The following is a 19,190-nucleotide window of genomic DNA, read 5'->3' on the forward strand; positions in this document are numbered from 1 at the left end:
TAAACGCAAATTCAATGGGACAGAATTAAATTGGCGATTGGCAGACGATAAAAATGTCTGCTCATAAATTGCAAATAGAAATCGCGAAGAAGATAATGAAAATCAATCATGAGAGGAGCCCAAATAGGCGACTCTTAGACCGATCTGAGTTCCCATTTTGATATCTTTATTGTAACACTTACTCGACAAAAAGTTCACAATCTTTATTATGCGAAGATACTGAGAAGTAACTTAGCAAAGGACTGCCAAACAAATGACTGTCCTTAAAAGGGAAGGATCTTAGGATTGCTTACCTCTTTCTATGTTACCTTCTAGAGTCTAGATCTTAACCCAAAATAAGGTGTGAAAAGATTAAAAAAAAGCGCATAACTATAAAGTGAACAGGTGTGAATAGAAAAGTAAGTTAGCTTAATGATCATATCCGAATTGTTTTCTTGTCAAGGCAAGGAGTTTGAGTTGTTGGAGGCTGCTTGGAACTGGTTACAAAATATGCCAAAATCAACGAGTTATAATAAGTATTGACGTATTTAGTTCAGTTTTAGAAGAATAAAAATATGGTTTCACTGAAGTTCGCAGCTTCTTTGCACAAATTCGAATTGCACTGGATTATAAAGAAATCAACATTGAAACAATTTAAAATTATTCTTATAAATTAGTAAGATTTATTGATCTAGACAAACACCAAAAACGGAAACCCCTACGTATTACACATGTTTTAAGTAAACACTCTTTTTTGAATAGTGTACATTATTCTGCGATCGAGTCCCGATAATTGGAAATGGCAAGGGGATCAGTTTTTTTCGATTTACACAGATATTTAAACTCTCGCGATTTCCATTAAAGGAATTTTTTTTATGGGGATAGAATTTTTTCGATTTATCGCGATTTTTGATTTAGCGGGCTACAAATTATCGAGACTCGACTGTATATCAAAAATATTTTGGATAGACAGTTAGTTGTTTAAGGCTTTTACACTAATTTTGAAGGTTGGAATTCCCAACTACTTTTAGCGTTGAAGATATGGTGCAGCCATTACAACTCTGGATTCTTTAGTCAAGTCTTCTGTTTATTAAACTTGGTGGTTCTTGAAATAGCTATACAGACAACCTGCTCACCTTTTGTGCTGCCCATGATTCAAAATCTTATAAATTAGTAAGATTTAGTGACCTCAAGCCGGCCAAAAGTCAGTTTTGATTAATTGAAATTGAAACTGACAATTTCTAGGACCATAATCGATATCTAATTCCAATAACTGATCATGCAGGATGCCATGAACCAAACAAGTGATCGAAACCGACTTGCAATCTATTGGACATGCAGAAAAACAAGTTCTAATTAGATTTAACCAAACAGAAATCAACCGAATCAACGAATACAATTAGATTAAAATGCATAATACTTTTTTCGTTTTGTATCGTAAATTATCTATAGTCCCGTTTATTATCGTCAACTAATTAGTAAGTGATAAGTGTGTCAAGTGCTCGACATACTCAAACATTCGCTAACCCCGTTACGCCTGTCCATATGCCTCTCCCCCCTCTCCACAACCACCTTCCACCTATCACTTGCGTAAACATTTCGCAATCTGATTTCGATTATATATTTGTCGAAACGTCATGATGGTGGCATAAACAATATTTCTTCTATTTCATGGTTCTTTTTTTTTTGGGTGGTGTTTGCTGACTTAAATTTCTTGAGTCAGAGCCATTAAAAAGAAACACCAACGGCAAATTCGTTTGCTTATCAATGGTGGCAATTGGGTGGTTGGCTTGTTGGGTGGGTGGTGCAAGAGAGGGGCAGGTACGCGGCCTTATCAAAATATATTTGATATGTGTAGGCAACTTTCTGAGTCTGCCACTTGAAGGGAAATCTGGAAAATGACTTCTAAAAGCAACATCCGGTTGGTTGGTCGGTTTGTGTCTCCTTCTCCTCTTCCGCATAGCATTTTTTGGCAAGTTCAAAGTTGGTTTTCATTTCTCGCTTCCGTGTACAAAATGTTCTATGTACATTTCCCTATTCTCTGTTCTGTGAGGGAGAGACGGTGGGAGGGAGGGGGCAGGGGGAGCGGGTGGAATTGGTGGGTATGACACATTTTACGCTTTGCTACATTTTACAGAGTTTTTGTTTCATGTAACATGTTACACGTGTTTAAATATTTATGCCCCGACAAATTTTGGTAAACAAGAATTTTGTTTCATTTTAATTTTTTTTCTTCTCGGCTCTTGTTTTTTTTTTCTTTTTTTGTTTGGTTTTGGGATAGCAGCAGCAAATGACTTGGAGACTTGGTTTGGTTTGGTTTTCTGGTTTCTGTTTGGTTAGCGCCTACCCCAAACAGCTGTTGGCAACTTGCTTCAGGGTGAAATTTTGGAAAAATTAAATTCTATTTATAAGAATTATGTATTTTAGATTGGGATGCCATTTTCCAAGTAAGCCTGTATTAAGGAGGCGTGTTTCTTAAGCCAACTAATTAAATTCTCCATAGCAACAAGCCTGGCGCCACCTAGAAGTTATATCTTCTCGTTTTCTTAGTGATATTCCGTCTAAATTGTATGAATAATTGATTTTTATAACTAAAAAGTATAGCTTTTGACTCATGGTCTATGTTTTTGAGCTTACTCATAGATTGTATGAACGAAAAGAGGCGTGGCAAATGAATAAGCACATATGTATATTTTTATACTTGTAATCGGTAATGACCAAATATGGTGAGAAAGATCCAAGTAGTCAAGAATTACTTGGTTATAATATTGAGTATTTTGTGTCTTTTAGTTCCATTATTTTGTTTATCTTATCAGCCTTTCAACTTGTTTTGTTGTTCTGGTCTAATCAGTTTTTGGGATGGGACAACCTTGAAAGTATCTCAATTTATGTTATTTTCCCATTGTAATGATGTGTGGGGAAACGAGATCAAAAAGTAATGTAATATTGAAAATCCATTCTGTTCTGACCTTCTTAGAAGTAAACAAAGGCGAAGGAGGTACTTCAAAGTCCAGAACTTAAATATGTATGACCTAACTCAAAGTGTAATGCGAGGTGTTGTCGAGACATTGCTGAAATCAATTGGATAATTTTAGCGAGTCGTCTTTCATCTCTAAACTCTTCGAAGGACCCTTGCACATATTTTCCACATATGAATAGCAAAAATGCTCACATATTTCAAAGAAATTCCGTCTGGACTGTGAAACAGGTGTAAACATGTCGTAAACAAATAAGAAACTAGCAAAGGCAATTAAAATAAACACCAAGAACGAAGACGGGGGGAGAGATAGAAGTCCCCGATCCGCCATAAAACACCGCAACTTTCCCCGTCCCTCTCCCCGCCCTGCTCCATCTCTTCTTTTTCATTTGCCATTTGGCAATGGGCCATATGAAACGTACGCCCCATAAATTAAATTCACTTCTCGCTAGAGAGAGACAGAGAGAGAGAGAAAAAGGGGCAGATGGAGAATCAAAGAATGGGGATACAGCATGATAACGCATTGGCTAAACGGTAAATTTTTTGCAGTAGACCCCAAAAAACCAAAATCAATGCAGGCGAATGACACACAACAAGGTTTTTTCCCTCTCTTCCTCTTCTCTTTTTCTCTGATTCTCTCTTTCGTAAAGCTTTTGTGTTGGCTGCACTTCAACTTGAACTCACGACCGAATATAGTGATAGTGAGTGAGCGAGAGAAAGAGAGACACAGAGAGGGTGTCAAGGAGAGACAATTGATGGCCAGACTGGCCCACAGACAACGGACCCCGAATGAATGAATTGAGTCGTCTGCCTGGAGAGAGGGGAGAGCAGAGCGGAGGCCTGGCAAAAGATGGAAGAAAAAGTGTAAAAGATGTGGCCAATATGTAAGCAGCTTCTGTTTTCTGTTATTCTTTCTGTGGTCGAGGCCAATTCGCTTATTGAGTTCATTTACATTTCACAAAAATATCAAAGATGAAACGATATTTTTCCTCTCTCTCTCTCTCTCACTCTCTTGTAATACATGTTGGCAGTGCAACAGGCAAAACCAAATAACAACAATCGGAAAAGACTGAATAAACCAAAACAGAAAGTAATAACCAGGTGAGTGCTAAGGAGCAAAATACAAAAACAAAAAAAATTATTCCCGTGGTTTTACTGGAAACGACGACCTTAAGATACTCTACAAATTGATTACCCTTTAATGCAAGAGATTAAAATATTTCGTATTCCTGACAAGTTTAATGCTCTGCAAAGTTTTATCCATTTGAAGATGGAGAGGAAAAAGACACTTGTATGGGGACAACTTTCTCTGGAATAGAGACTCGTCTCTCGTTTGGTAACTACATAAATCTCTGAATACCTTGACTTTTGACCTAATTTTTCAATATTTCACAGAGAACTGTGCTAATTTTTGCACCTTTTAACACAAACAATAAATTTTCACTTCATGTTGAGGTAGGTCAAAAGGATTTGCACCATACAAATTTCAGTAAAATTAACTTGGAGTAGTTTCTCTCTTTTCGAGTGGAGTAAATGGACTCCTCCTGGCAAGAGTATGCAAATTCCATCTCTGTAACAGCTGCCCAGGCACACACACACACACTTACACACAAACACACACAGACGCGAGCCAATAAATATTTTTGCAAACTTGCGCACCTTATGTAAAAAAAAAAGCGAAAAAATACACGAAAATGAAAAATCAACAACAATTTTTTTTTGTGTGCGTTTTTATGTTTTTTTGTTTTTTTGCTGACCAAACCCGTTTTATAAAAGCCAAAAAGAAATTCACGTGCTCTCTGGAGTGATTTTTTGTGTTTTTTTAGTTTGTCGCCAACAGTGATGCATATTAAACAACAACAACAACACGACGATGGAAGAAGAAGAAGGAGAAGAGCATCGACATCAACATCATCGTCATCATCATCATCGTTGCCGTTTAACGGCACAAACGAAACGAGCAAAAAACAAAAAAGGAACCAAAAAAAAAAACAAGAAAAAAGAAAACACGAAGAAGAAATGCGTAAAGTTTCATTTGCATATTTGCAATTGCGGAAAAGGAAATTCAAAGAGAATAAGAGAACGAAGAGTATTACGAGTGCAAGGGTTTTTGGGAGATCTGAAATCTGGCTAGTTGGTCGGTTGATTGGCATAAGGGTTTTGAATATTCAAACGATATGCGAAACAGCTAGCAACTGCATACATATAGACGTCCTTTTCTGTCCTGTTGAAAACATTTGGCTAAAATTGCTTTAAAGTCCCTAAATGGGTTTAGATTTAAACCATTTATTGAACCAGCAAGCGAATTGATGAGATTTTAGTTTTTGAGAGTTTTAATACCCATTTTGGTTGATGAGATTCGAACTTTAGAACTTGTGAGACTCTCCAAAGCGGGGAAAAGCAGATGACAATTTTATTTTTCAACTACTCTCCGTTTTAGTTTATTGCGGATATTTGTTTTAGAGAATTATGATGAGTTAGATTTGATTCGAAACCGAATAAATCATGTTTTATCCTCGTTTTGTGGAAACTTTCTTAAAAATGTCTGAAAAAAGTGAAATTTTTGAGTACTTTTAAACTTTCTATTTAATCAATTATTAAATTTTTTAAGTAAATAATATTTTCAGCTTTAAAAATTTGTAGAAGAACCACTTAATAAATCATTATATTTTCGACAAATACTAAAAATGACTGTTTTTGCAGTGATGATTTTGATTCTACGAGCGATTGCGGTCTACCGCTAAAAATTCTATTTTAGAGCTTTAGAAGAAATACTAAATTTCCTCAAGTTAATAAATTCTTGATGTTTGAATCACGTCGACAGAATCAATCACAACTATTAAACATACAGTAATTTTAAGAAAATTAAAATCAAATACAAAAAATGTGTTCATACATAGATATTGATTGAGGCCAGAAGAATTAATTGAGAATCAATAAAAAACGGATAACATATGGCTACTTTAGTTTTTAGACAACGTTGACACTGAGAGAAAGTTATTTAAGTTCTCGGTTTATTCAAAAACTGATAAAAACCAGAGGGCCGGGGCTAACTTTGACCGCGTCAAAGTTTGTATACCCTTGCAAGTTTTTTGAGTAAAAGGTCTAATATTTGCGAAAGAACGGCTTAGGAAATAACGAAGTTATTAAGAAAAGTCACTGTTCGTGACTTTGGCGTTTGTATGGGAGCTATATGATATAGTGATGCGATCCGGCTGAATCCGAGATATACAACGCCTGAAGTATATACAAGCATACATGCAAAATTTCAGCTCTGTAGCTCTTACGGTCTAGGAGGAGTTTGCGTTGATCCAGACGGACGGACGGACGGACATGGCTATTTGAACTCGTCTCGTCGTGCTGATCAAGAATATATATACTTTATATGGTCGGAAATGCTTCCTTCTATGCGTTGCACACTTCTGACCAAAATTAATATACCCTTTTTGCAAGGGTATAAATATTGTTACTACTGAAGTTTAGAACTATTCGTATTAATATAGACCGAATTGGACCTCATAAAAGGACAACAATCGGGCAATAATCACTATCACTGATGTGCAAAGTTCTTGACAACCAACTAAATTCCTTTTATTAGAACACTTTCACTTTTGATTTTGAGCATTCTAACACTCGCTCCCTCCTAAAATTGAATTGAATTGAATTCCACTTGACCTTTTCGATTGGGGACCGCGTCAAAAAACCTGTTCTAATCCCACAAAAACACACGAAAACGATTTAGCCGAAAACAAAAACAACCTGTAGACCTGTTGTAATCCCTGGGCCGTTTAACATTTTCACACTTGTTGACCAACATCTTCACCCTACAATCAATACAATCAAATCACATAACTTGCCCATAAATCAAATTCAATGCAATCGCATCGATGCATTGAATGGTTGATCATGATCATCGCCTTAAAAAATTATAAAGAAGACACGTAACAAAGATGCGTGACGCATTTCAATCGAAGTCAAACAATGAGAAAAGAAACCGGCAAGAGGACAGAGAAGACACAGAAGACGTTGTTAACAAGTTTTTTGGTTGTTTTTGTTTTCAATCATATTTGTGTATTTTAGAGCTTATTTTTGTGTTTATGTCAATTGGCTTTTTTAATGGTTGACGATTATTTATAATGTTTGGCCACTTCTTTTTAACTTTTAACTTGTTTTTTTTTTTTTTTTTGCACTTGCAAGAAATCATTTTTGATAAACTCTTGTAATTTGGCAAGACAGAAAAATTTCACTTAACACTTTCGGTTTTGGCTTTGATTCTATAAAAAGAGGCTCGCACTGGCTGTTGTTGTTGTTGCTGTTGGGGCCATTAAATTCAAATTTCTATTATGGTTTTTCACTTTTACTTTATACTTATAATTGAGCAATTGAATAAGTAACAAAAATTTCACTTTCTCGAAACGTGTTGGTATTTTGTTTATTTTGTAAAGCGCGACTTTCGCGACTTTTTGTTTTTTTTGTTGGTTTTTGTTTTTGTTTTTGATAACGCATTGCACGCAAATTGATGAGCTTGATAGCCAAGACCAATAAATTATTACCTCAACACAAAAATTGGGTGTGATTTCTTTGAAAATATACGATTTGGAATTGATTTGATTTATGGTAGTTTCGCCGCTTTCTGGTTAAGTGCAACTGTTGCTGGTGGTGCTAATTTGCAAATGATGCCACAATATTCCCCTTACAGTAGAACAACGCACGCATGTTGAACTCGGGAGGACGACCGGGTACGGGTGGCACACACCACTCCGATTCTGACGACGCAGACGCGGGACAACGTTGGACGACGACAACGACCACGACGAGGATGACGAGAAACACACATCCATCCACATCTATGTATGTTCTCCTAACAGTACAGACGGCATTCGCGCGACGCCCACACGAGTCGATTATCAAAACGAAACTGAACTCGAAAAACTCGACAAAAAAGCTGCGAGGTGGCCCCCACAATAACAACACTGCGCATGGAGCTCAGATTACAAAATCCACAAATGCCATCCACACTCGCTCTCAGGCCAACTGTTGTCGGTCTTTCTCTCTCTCTCGCTCTCTCTCTTTCTCTGTGCCAGCTCTCGTTTCTCACTCAACTTCAACTGGAATGACAACAAAACCGTTAAGCGTGGTCGGCTGTGTTTTATTTGCATTTGGCTAAGAGCAACGGGTGGGTGGGAAGGTTCCATTGCATTGTGTTGCATATGAGGGCGCATTCTTGTTTACTTAAATTCCAAATGTGTGCAGTTGTTGCAAGGCGTTAAGATGAAAACCCGCATGGCTTATGATAAACACACACACTGTCGTGTAAGTAGACCAAAGAAGCCGCTATGGTAATGCATTCACGGGTTTATTTGCATAGGCCACCGAACGACAGACAGTCCACCCGCCAAAAAGTATGCAGCAGGCAGCGTGCGCCAACCGAAAAGATAACAAAAACAAACTGAAACAGGCAACCGGCATATGGGATACCAATACGAAGGCAAAAAGAGGGAGCAATCGGCCCCCCATACATGTGTTGGGGAACGCTCTCTGAGAGCGCCACTTTCTCTCTCTCTCTCACGCCAACTCTTGCCCATTGGAACGAAAACAAAAACAGTTGTTTTCTACGCTACACTTCATGGAAATACTTTAGTTTAGGCACGTTCCTTTGATGTGGCGTTTAAGGTGTAACTGGAGCAAGTCGAATACAAGCAAACACTTCTTAAATGGGGGCCACTGGTGATTCATTTTAAAGATATATTATCCATATATCGGTGTTGTAGTATAGTTTCGTAGTGCTCTATTACAATATTTATCATATAACCTAATAAGAGCTTAGCCCTAATTTGATTGCTCCATATTATGAACGTTTCCAGGGGGAAGCTGGGGGCTCTAACCACATCATGAAATATTGATATTACTAATTATTTTTGTACTTCTTTCAAGAAGAGGTCAGGTTCAGCCTATATTGGTAGTCTCTCTCGCAGTCCCTAATCATCAGATGTTATGATGGGCAAGAGTACCAAAAATTAGGCCGAAGCTATGAGGATGTTATTTTAGCTTCGCGTCTAAACCCTCCCAACCAATGATTTTCCTTTCGCAAGATTCTGAAAAATCCCAATACAATTCAGCTCACCGCTCACCTTTCGCTACAAGGAAGATCTCACAACTTTTACTCAAACATTACAAAATGATACTTATTCACAAGGGTTACGGAAGACCAAAAAAAAAACAATAATTCGGAAACATAATCCGAGTTGACTAAACTAAAATGATGATTCTTATAGTAAACGTTAATCAAATTAAATAATTGGATCATTTCAGGCATCCAAAAGCCAAATTAGGGATCTTACAATCTTAATTGTAAGGCGGATATATATGAAATTATAGATATTCAAAAAAAAATGTCAATTGGAATTTGGGAGTCTCCAATTTAAATTGCGATATTAACTATAAATAACTGTAGGCTCGCTCACACAGTCAAAGGCGATTCTCAATATCGTTTTAATTTTTCAACACTGATTGGCAATTTTCTTTTTCTCTGATATTTGCTTTTAGCTTTACTGTACTTGAGAGAGTTTTTTCTTATTTGCAGATTATTTGACACTGAACTCGCTTTCTTTTTGCATACAAACAGGGAAATACCAGAACGATCATGATTTTCTGGTAAAGAACTTAGCACTTACCCATTACATCATAAATTTCCAAAAAAACTTATTAGAAACTTCCAAAAATTTAAACATCCACAAAAATTAACTTACGATAATAAGATTCACAAAACTTTATAATAATTGTTGTCCTATATGCTCCAAATTAGTATTTAATTAATAATTTGGCTTGATGGCCAAGAAAATTTTAGATTTAAATTTTTATATTTTCTCTGGAGGAGCAGCGTAGTTTAGGCGTCTAGCCAGGGCGGAAGTTCGTCAGAAAAGAGTGTGAACAATGCATGCGATCGCGCATGGTGCCACTTCGCTAGGATTGCACTAGTAAAACTATCGAACTTCTAAGCTCAGCTGATTATTTTTATCGACACAATTACGCACCACTTACTGAATTACAAACTAACGCCTTAAAATTTAAAAATAAAACTAACGGCAGAAACTGGGCACAAAACGTTGAACTTTCTTTCATTCGTTTAGCATACATATTTCGGTGGTCTAAAAACCAAACCAATAAAAACTTATTTTCGCAAATAATATCTATCAGAATGGAACAATATTATTAATCTACAAACTATTTATCTATTTAACTATAAAATAACAATAAGTTGTCAATCTTCGAAAAATAACCAATCTTCTTAAGCATAAGAAATCCATTCCTGTTTTCATAAGTATTTTTTTGTTGGTTAGTGTACAACCCGTTCCATGCTTTACCATGCGTCGCGTTTGTGGATGGTAAACGAAGAGAGATTTGTGGATACTGGAAGAGCCGACTATGTTCTCCAACTCACGACACTCTCTCCCACACACACACACACACACTCACATTCAGAATACTCTCACTAGCCCCAAACAGAGGCCACTGAGGAGGAGGCCTTTGCGGCGGCGTTGTGCACTTGTTCATTGGCGTTGGCCCACACCAACAACAATCAACAATAACAATAACAACAATAAGGCAAAAGCAAAAATGTTGTGATTGCTGGGTGTCGTGAGTGTTGCTGTTGTTGTGACTGATAAAGCAGCAGCATTTTGTTTCATGTATGTATGTATGTATGAGTGTGCCACAAGTGATAAGCGAATGGGGCGAGAGTGGAGAAGCGGCATCCAAAAGATAAATATGGGGAAAACGGGGCGTCAAGACAACAAACCAACAGTTGATGTTGATGTTTGACTGGCCCAAATATGGTTTTTTTTTGGGAGGATGCCAATTCGCTGGTCGGCTTTTGGTCAAAGGGACAATGGACAGCATTGTTGGTTTTGTTGTTGTGGTTTTTTGGTAAGAACTTACCTCATTTGTGCCAGCTTGCGTTCGTCATAGCTTTCGAGGCGTTGATACTGCACCTGTCGACCATTCGAGGAAGAAGATCCCGTTGCTGTAGATGAGGAATGCCTGCGATAGTCGGCGAAACTTTCGCTCTTCCTCAATCCTGGTATCTTGCCGGAACTATTGCGCCAATACTTGATCATGCGATGGAGGGCAGTGGGTGATGATGCCTCAGAGCCGCCCATTGCGGCGGTGATTCGCATATCATGGTGGTCCACCAGGGTCCTATAGGATGACATTCGTACGTTAATCTAATTGCCGTTGCGCATAACTTGCGATTTCGATTCGATACGGTTTTGATCCGTCGTTTCGTGGCGTTGGGTAGCGACGAGTTCGTTTTTATGACTGACCAGTAGCTCCAGCAGAAACCCAAATGCAATCGCATAATGCAGTGGGAATGGGAAGGGGATGGGGAATGGAAATGGGCACGGGCACTATCTGATACAGCACTCTATAGTACTCACTACTCCTCTCTCTCTCTCTCTCTCTCTCTACCCTCGAGCCATTTGTTCTCTCTGCCTTTATTTTGCATTTATTTTGTTTTCATTTTGATTATTTATTTCTCATAAAAGTTATTTACATACATATTTATGCATATGTATGTCTATATTTTATTCTTTTAATTGTGTTATTAATGCATTTTCCAGTAGCTATATAAGTTCATACTTATGTATGCAAAGTGGCCTGTTCTGAATTGTAATGTTAACTCAGCAAGTGAAATGAAATTGAGTCAGCTGGAATTCCCGATTGAAGTGCCTCTTGCTGAGCAAGATTAATTTTCCTAGCATAGACTCCTTTACAGGTCTCCGAAGAGACGATTAGAAAGTTCCAAATCAATTTGAAAAGTCCACGTTAGACTGGATTACTACTCACTTGAGATTTTTTTATAAAATATAATTGGAGGAACTAATGTGCAGAAATTGCGAAGGACTTAGGAACTTTTGGACTAATTGGCATTTGTTAAGAGAGAAAAGTTTCTATCAAAGGCAACTATTATAAAATAGAAATTAGAATTTGATGAAAACCATTGCTAGAGATAATATTAATAGAGATAATATTTCATTCATAATATGCCTAAAAAGTTTAGTTAAATTTTCGGTTTCGAATGCAAAGGCATTTGATGTGAATAAGTGTCCTGTGGGTTTTTGACTTTTGAAATAGTTAAAAAATATCAAAGAAGCTAACGTCGGCTATGCCGAAGTTTATATACCCTTGCAGTCCTTGGTAATAATAATTTTACATGTTCAAAATTTGTTTTCTGCAACTTAATTCATCAATATACAAACAAAACAATTTTACTCTCTATTTTACAATTTGTTCTTCTTCTTCCCTTATTCCCAAAGTTGCGTCTGTGTGTGTTATATTTATCCGATCACATTCATATTTTGGTATCTGGGGTTTTATATCCAATATTATCACATATGTAAATTTCATAGCATACTCCGATTTTTATGAAAATGTTTCTTCTAGTTCTTCTAGAGCTATATGATATAGTGGTCCGATCCTTATGGTTTTCATACTTTATTTTTCCCGGGTAATAAAAAACCCCGAAAAAAAATTTCAGCCCGATAGCTCTTAAGACGGCTGAGTAAAACGCATACGCACAGACGGACGGACGGACGGACAGACATGGCTATATCAACTCAGCTTCTCATGCTGATCAAGAATATATATACTTTATGGGGTCGGAAACGTCTCCTTCTGTGCGTTTCAAACATCTGACCTCTGCAAGGGTATAATAAAATGAAATAGTTGAATTGTTCCTGAAGTCAAATAGTTGCTATCAAGCTAAAGTATTCTAATTAATAAATAATGGAACCCTTTGGTTTAACCTGCCTTAACGAGTCACAGGAAAAAGGATATAGACATCCAATTTTGCGAAATAAGAACTTTGTGATATTGTCAAGATAGATACTGACTAATAGTTTAAAATATTAAATATATTAGGAAGATGAAAAGATGATATACATGATATATGTATGTACATAATATACCATGATATGTATATGGAGGTATTCCGAGTTCGTCGCGACGTTGCACACCCAAGACCCTCTTTAATATTTTTATCTCTTCATTCCTGACCGATTTTGCCAAGATTTCGACAGAACTTCAGCTTATTGTAAATATGTAAAGCTTTAGTTACTGAGTTTAGTGATGAGGTAAAATAATTCCCTAACCGATATTCTATTCATCTATAACTTAGTAGTGATATATGGAACAGTCATTAATAAGTATATTAAACTTAAGAGTGTTAAATATTATGAGAATTAATTAAAAAACAAAGAATACCATCTAAAACTACATTATGGCTTGTTTGTTCCTATGTGAACTCTATGATATAGTTGCCATATTTTTCGAAATTTTCACAGATGTAAATAGATTAATGGGAGCTACTTGTATGACAAAATAATTCAATCCAACTGCATCCGACATATACAATGTTTGCAGTATATAAGGGGAAATAGGGTAAGGGTCTAGAAGGGGAAATCTCTTCAACTCATCTTTTCTTTATTGAATTTAGCAAGGGTAGCAAAGACAAGACAAGTTCCTAAAAATCTCAATGTTAGTGTTCTTTTTGGTAAGCCATTGGGATGGGCATCCCAATAAAGAGGATTGGGTTGAGATTACATTCTCTGTGTAGTTACTTTACCTATGAATAGAATCTTTGTCGTTTTGGGGCTCATTATCGTTATTATTAGTAATGAAAAGCTAGCTAAAGTTTCCCCCTTTCACAATCAATCAATTTATTCCTTAGCCCTCGCTTAATCAATCAATTTTATCTACATATTTCTTTCTCATATATTTATTTAATATCTAGACCGCCTACATTTTTCATTAGGTTTCCATTACACAAGTTCAAACAACTCAATCAGAGCTTAGCAGGTCATAGGCACTTCATCAAGGCCGCACCCTTCCATTTAACACCCTACACAAAAGTTTTTCATTCCATAAATCCAAAGACTTAGTTTGACGCAAGTTCTCTCCACTGTGCAGTGTGTGTGGGTGCTCTCCCAAGGCCTCACAGCTAATTGTGAGAATGCATGAGGAGAGACCACAACAAGTCGAGTGGAATTATAATGTTCTTTCCCTCTCTCTCTCTCTCTCTGCCCTCATTACCAGACTTGGTCAAGTTGCGAGCTAGTTTATTGCAGTTTTTATGCCCTAAGATAATGGCCAAGACTTGGGGGCGACTTACTAAATAGTTTTGTGCATCACCTCGCAGAAAAGCAACAACAAACAACAAAAAAAAAAGAAATATTGGATAACTACTTTGAACCACTTTAAAAACTTGGTGTAATCGGCATATCCACAAATCAGATAAATCAAACATGAAAAACAAATCGCATGATAAGCCCGGCCAGGCCAGGCCGAGCCAGGCGGTAAAATGAAATCGAAAACGCAATCCAAATCCAAATCCAAATCGCAGGCAGCCATCAAATGTCATGACAAAGTTGCTACTGTAACGCCCCGGCGAAAGCTAAGCAAGATTTATAATGGCATTTCCTCGATGTGTCGCCTCCATCCCCCTCCCACCACTCTAACCCACACTACTCCATTACCAATCATGCGAAATGTGTTGTGTGTTTGTTGTCAAAATTACATTAAAGCGGAAATCGCCAGCTTCGCTTGACCACAAATCTCCACGAGGCAAGAGCGGAGGGCTCTAACTCTGCTGACACGCAACACCCGCGACACTTTTCCTTCGCCTCGGACGAGGCATACATAAATCAGGCAGCTGAAATCCGAGACACTTGCATTTTTGTTTTGAGCGAGGGAAACATGTCTATGTCTATGTCTACTCCTCCTCCTCCTCCTCCTTCTCCTCCTTTCATTACATTTGCGCCTCCCACTCCTTTTGCAGTGTGGAACTGTGCGTAGAGGGAGATATGTATGTACATACGTAATACGGGCAGCCACCAAGAAAGCAAAGCACGCAAAACTCTTGTCTAACTTTGAGCCGGGCTACATATTTCATTCATGGACATGGGACACTAGTTCGACCGACCGACAGGCCGACAGACCGCCCAACCGACCGAGTCACTGAGAAACTGCAACTGAGACTTCGAGCTAGTGTCGTTACGTTAATTGACATGTGTTCATTAAGAGAAAGAGCTTGTCGGCAATTGTTGGATAGTTGCGAAGTCAAAAGTACTTAAACAGCGCATTGATATGTAACTACTACATGAAGCATTAGATCTCAAAATGTCCGATATACCACGTTGAATGTTGATGTTGAAATGCCTTAACAATGCCAATCATGTTTACCAAGTGAAGGACAAATATGTGTAACAAGATCCCTTTTAAACACTTAAAGGAAAAGAGACTTACCTCTAAACTGGAGAGGATAAGGTTTCTTTTTCCATAATTTTAACGAGTTGATAATATCAACAATTGAAGCCCTTTTTAAACAATTTAAACAACGACACAATGAGCTCAAGGTAGTAAAAGCTCTCTTCTTTTGGGTACCTTATCATTTTTGCTTACTTCATTCCCTAAGTTTTTTCTTAACCCATGAGTGATAATTGAGCTAATTTTATAGACATGTATTTGATTCCCAAATGCCGCTAAATATGTTCATGTATATTGGTAAGCTAAAAGGCTCTACGTTTCTTTAAACAATGAGGATAAAAAACAAGCTCATACGGACAAGCATGTGGATGTGGGCCTTTTTACACTGATTAATAATATCGAAGCGCTTTTGCCTTCTTGTTGTATGCTTCATATATTTAGATAATAACTCTTGCCAGGCTTTTTTTAAATCAAACATAAGAAGAATAGAAGCCTAGTCTTCAAAATTTCACATTGAAATAAAAAGAAATGCAAAAACCGAAGAGCATTAAAAATGAGAGCAAAACAGATAACGAAAATAAAGAGTTTCTGGGCATTGTGAAAAGACATGATACCTACATATTAAACTTTTAATCATTGTAAGAATATCAATAATTGAAATAACAACCATAATTTTTGTATCTAAGGGTGAAAAGTGTTTCTTGACAGTCTGTACGCACTTTTGGCGATTTTATATACCCTTTCACATTAGCATACAATTGTAAAAACTTAATATCCGTTCAGTACAAAATTGTTAAATTTTACCGCAACTTTAATGGCAGACAATCGCCTTGTCGCAGAGGAATCCGCGACGATTCTGCGGCGACGCATTGTGAAGGTATACCAACGATAGAAATCGTTAAGCAAAAAGTATTCAGAAAAGTTATTTGTTAGATTATATTAATTTTACACCTTACAAAAAGTATTTTACAATTAAATGTTTGTAACAATGTGAATAAGACGTTGCGGACACCATATAGTATATAGATACTTTGTAAATATATTCATCAAAGAATCTAAAATGAAACTTTTGTCAGTATTTAAACTTTATTTTACCTAATTTAAAATGAGAATGAATTGATGGAAACAAATATCTCAATAAAAATGGTTTCAAACACATCGACATCAGCTATCTAAGGTTCACACTTCGAAGAAGGCGAGGGATTTTGTTCCCGTTAATTCGTTTTCATGGCATTCCAAGGCTAACCTGAAACTTTCAAAAGCCTTCACTTGCACCAAATGGGTGATGTCCCAAAGGGATGAAAGGGACACGTTTAAACATATGTACATTGACCATGAAACCCACAAGGTGTAGGTCAATATCGCAGAACTTCTAATGTATCACCGTTTTTGCATACATTAAGCTAGTGTTGCCCTTTTTCTAGGGTCTTAATCTTTATTATGAGTACATTCCTTTTTTGGCCGTTTTTGGCCCATCCCGACAAAAACGCTTCTTCGGCACAAAGTATGTAATTATGTCATTTTTGAAACAAAGAATAAAACAAAAAATAAACTATTTTTTGGAAGAGATTCTTAAATGTTTATATAATATCATCTCTTAACAAAACCAGATATGGAATAATTCAACCTTTGAATATTCAACTTTAACTTTATTTACAAAGTAAAATGGTTTTTGTAACAGTTTATCTCGTTGGGTCTTGAATGCTTTGCTTAATGATAAAAACCTTTTATAAAAAATCTTCTTTCTATTTAAATGACTCAGTTTCAGCTTCCAGAATCAACTCTTTGTAACATTTGTTTAAATTTCTTCAGCATTTCCTTCCCCTTTATACTTGCCGCCTGCTTGGAATATTTCACCTCGTATATCTTATCATATCTAAGGTGACATTTGCCTTCTACTTGGCCTGGGCACAGCTGTTCCATTTCTTTAGTTTCGAAGTTAACCCTTACCCCCGTAACCCTGCTGGTGCCTGCTGTTATCGAGCAAGCTCATCAACCTTTTGACCTCCTTGCTAATTGCCTTTCAACATAGAACAACAAATGACGATTGCGACTTGGACTTGCTCTTGGACTAGGACTAGGACATCGACGACGAGGAGCACCAGGAACAGCACGACCATCTGTCATATGCCCCAACTTGTGACCTTTGGCCTCTTGGCCTTTGTTTGGTCTCTTCCTCTTGTAGGAGGCAATTCTAGAGTTACGACAATGTTGACGATAAAAGTTATAGGCAGCCATAAATTAAAATGCAAATTAAAAGTCACCGAAAAGGCGCCGATGAAGAAAAAGAAAAAGATACCAATATATATACAATTATCGTTGAAGACTCGGACTATCTTTCAGTTTATCGCCTTAATTATGGCCAATATTTGGGCAATAAAAAAAAAACAACTTGACTAAGCCAAAAACGCAAAATTAAAAAAAACGAGAAAAAGTTGATGGAAAAAATTGAAATTGAAGAAAAGTTGGCAAGACTTCCAAATTTGTCTAGCCAAGCAAAAAGTGGCGAAAGAAAAAACGCAAACTCAAAGTTTTAATTAAAAAAATTGTAAACTTACGAAATGAAAGAAAATGGGAAAACTGCGTGCAATTGCAAACGTTTTCACCCCTGCGCCCCCTGACACATTTCCCTTTTTAGCCTGTGACACGCAGCAAATTAGACAGGACATGTCAGACGCTAATCCTTGCCCAGGCTCTTGCTCTGTCTCTCTCCCGGGGGACACAGAAGTCTTCTCTCGTTTAGTTCGTAAATCTCAAATCAGCTTAAATTTAATTTTTACGCTTTCCGGCTTGGCTTTTGTCTTGGCCAAGAGTCGCCAACGAAAGCACAAAACGGACCAGAAAGAGGCAGACAGCCAGGCGTAGGAGCAGTTAGTTGGTTGTCTTCCAACTACAGCCAACGTTCAGACCATTCCAAGCTAGCCAAAAAATGCCCAAAGGCAATAAAACTTCAGTCGAACAACTGTTGATACCCTTGAAATGAATAAAACGATGGGGTACAAGGTGGGGTCAAGGACTCGAAACTCTTGCAAATTGGAAGATGTTTTATGAAGTTTCGTTTATCTACTGCTAAAATTTGTTACGAAACTCAATTCGAGGGCATCAACAACATCCATCAGTTGGCTTCATGTCTCCCCTTTTCTAGTTCTTGTTGGGGCAGGTGCCACTTCCGCTCTCCCTGCCCACACTTCATCGCTCCCATTGTAGACCAACAAAAGACGTATACAAAAATGGTTTGCTCTTGTGTTTAGTATTTGACTTTAGGCAGTTTGTTCTCTGCTTACCTTCTCCTCAAGCCACTACGATGCTCAGCTCACAGTTTGCACTTGTTATTGGCATGGCCGTCGACAGGATGTCATCAAAAGAGAAGGTTTCGCACTTTTGCATCCAATCAATCAAATTTCATTTCCGCTTCCTTGATACCTTTATGAGTTTTCTTAGAGGAGCCAAGTTAAAGTTATAAATAGCAAATATCATTTCTCCAATGAGACAATGTTCTTCTTGCATATCTAGAGAATAGCTTAACTATCAAGCATCTTGTTATTAGGACAGTAAACAACATATGTATTTTCAGAGTTGCATTGAAAAATTCTCGATAAGTCGAGCTAGAAATCAAAGTAGAAAAATCTTCAGCCAATAGTTGATGCCTGTGATCGATAATAACATATTTCGTTTAGAGAGTTCAATTGCTCAATTTACGTATGCATTTATTTTAGAACCCCCCTTTTGCTACTCCCCTGCTTTTGTTTTCTACTTTTCCTAGCTCCTTGGTTAAATCTGATATACAGGCAAAGACAAAGGTCGTTTGTCGATTATTAAAAGTTTTGCTGCCAAACCAATAAGATGGCAACTTTTTGTGTTTTAATAATTCATGAGCATTCTGATATCCTAGATAGTGGGTACTGTCTAACAAATTGGTTTGGTCAGACCCCATAACAATTTGCTAATATGTATGCCAACACATTCTACG

The 19,190-nt window shown here is 37.2% G+C and overlaps 1 protein-coding gene and 1 long non-coding RNA gene across 2 annotated transcripts in view; one reads left to right on the top strand and one right to left on the bottom strand.

Annotated features, from left to right (window-relative positions):
• The window catches only part of LOC6644413 (rap1 GTPase-activating protein 1), a 94,641-nt gene extending 83,457 nt beyond the window's left edge, over positions 1-11,184 (bottom strand). Inside the window, exon 1 of the mRNA XM_023176816.2 lies at positions 10,895-11,184. Coding sequence (XP_023032584.1) covers positions 10,895-11,169 — 275 coding nt within the window. The 5' untranslated portion in view covers positions 11,170-11,184. The remainder of the gene's footprint in view (positions 1-10,894) is intronic.
• On the top strand, positions 3,636-4,581 carry LOC124460300. The gene is made up of 3 exons (XR_006954230.1): positions 3,636-4,057; positions 4,194-4,292; positions 4,352-4,581. It is a non-coding gene; the product is annotated as an uncharacterized LOC124460300 (long non-coding RNA).
• Positions 11,185-19,190: the final 8,006 nt, after the last annotated feature.

The sequence above is a fragment of the Drosophila willistoni genome (assembly GCF_018902025.1).
Source record: "Drosophila willistoni isolate 14030-0811.24 chromosome 2R unlocalized genomic scaffold, UCI_dwil_1.1 Seg167, whole genome shotgun sequence".
Taxonomy (NCBI): Eukaryota; Metazoa; Arthropoda; class Insecta; order Diptera; family Drosophilidae; genus Drosophila; species Drosophila willistoni.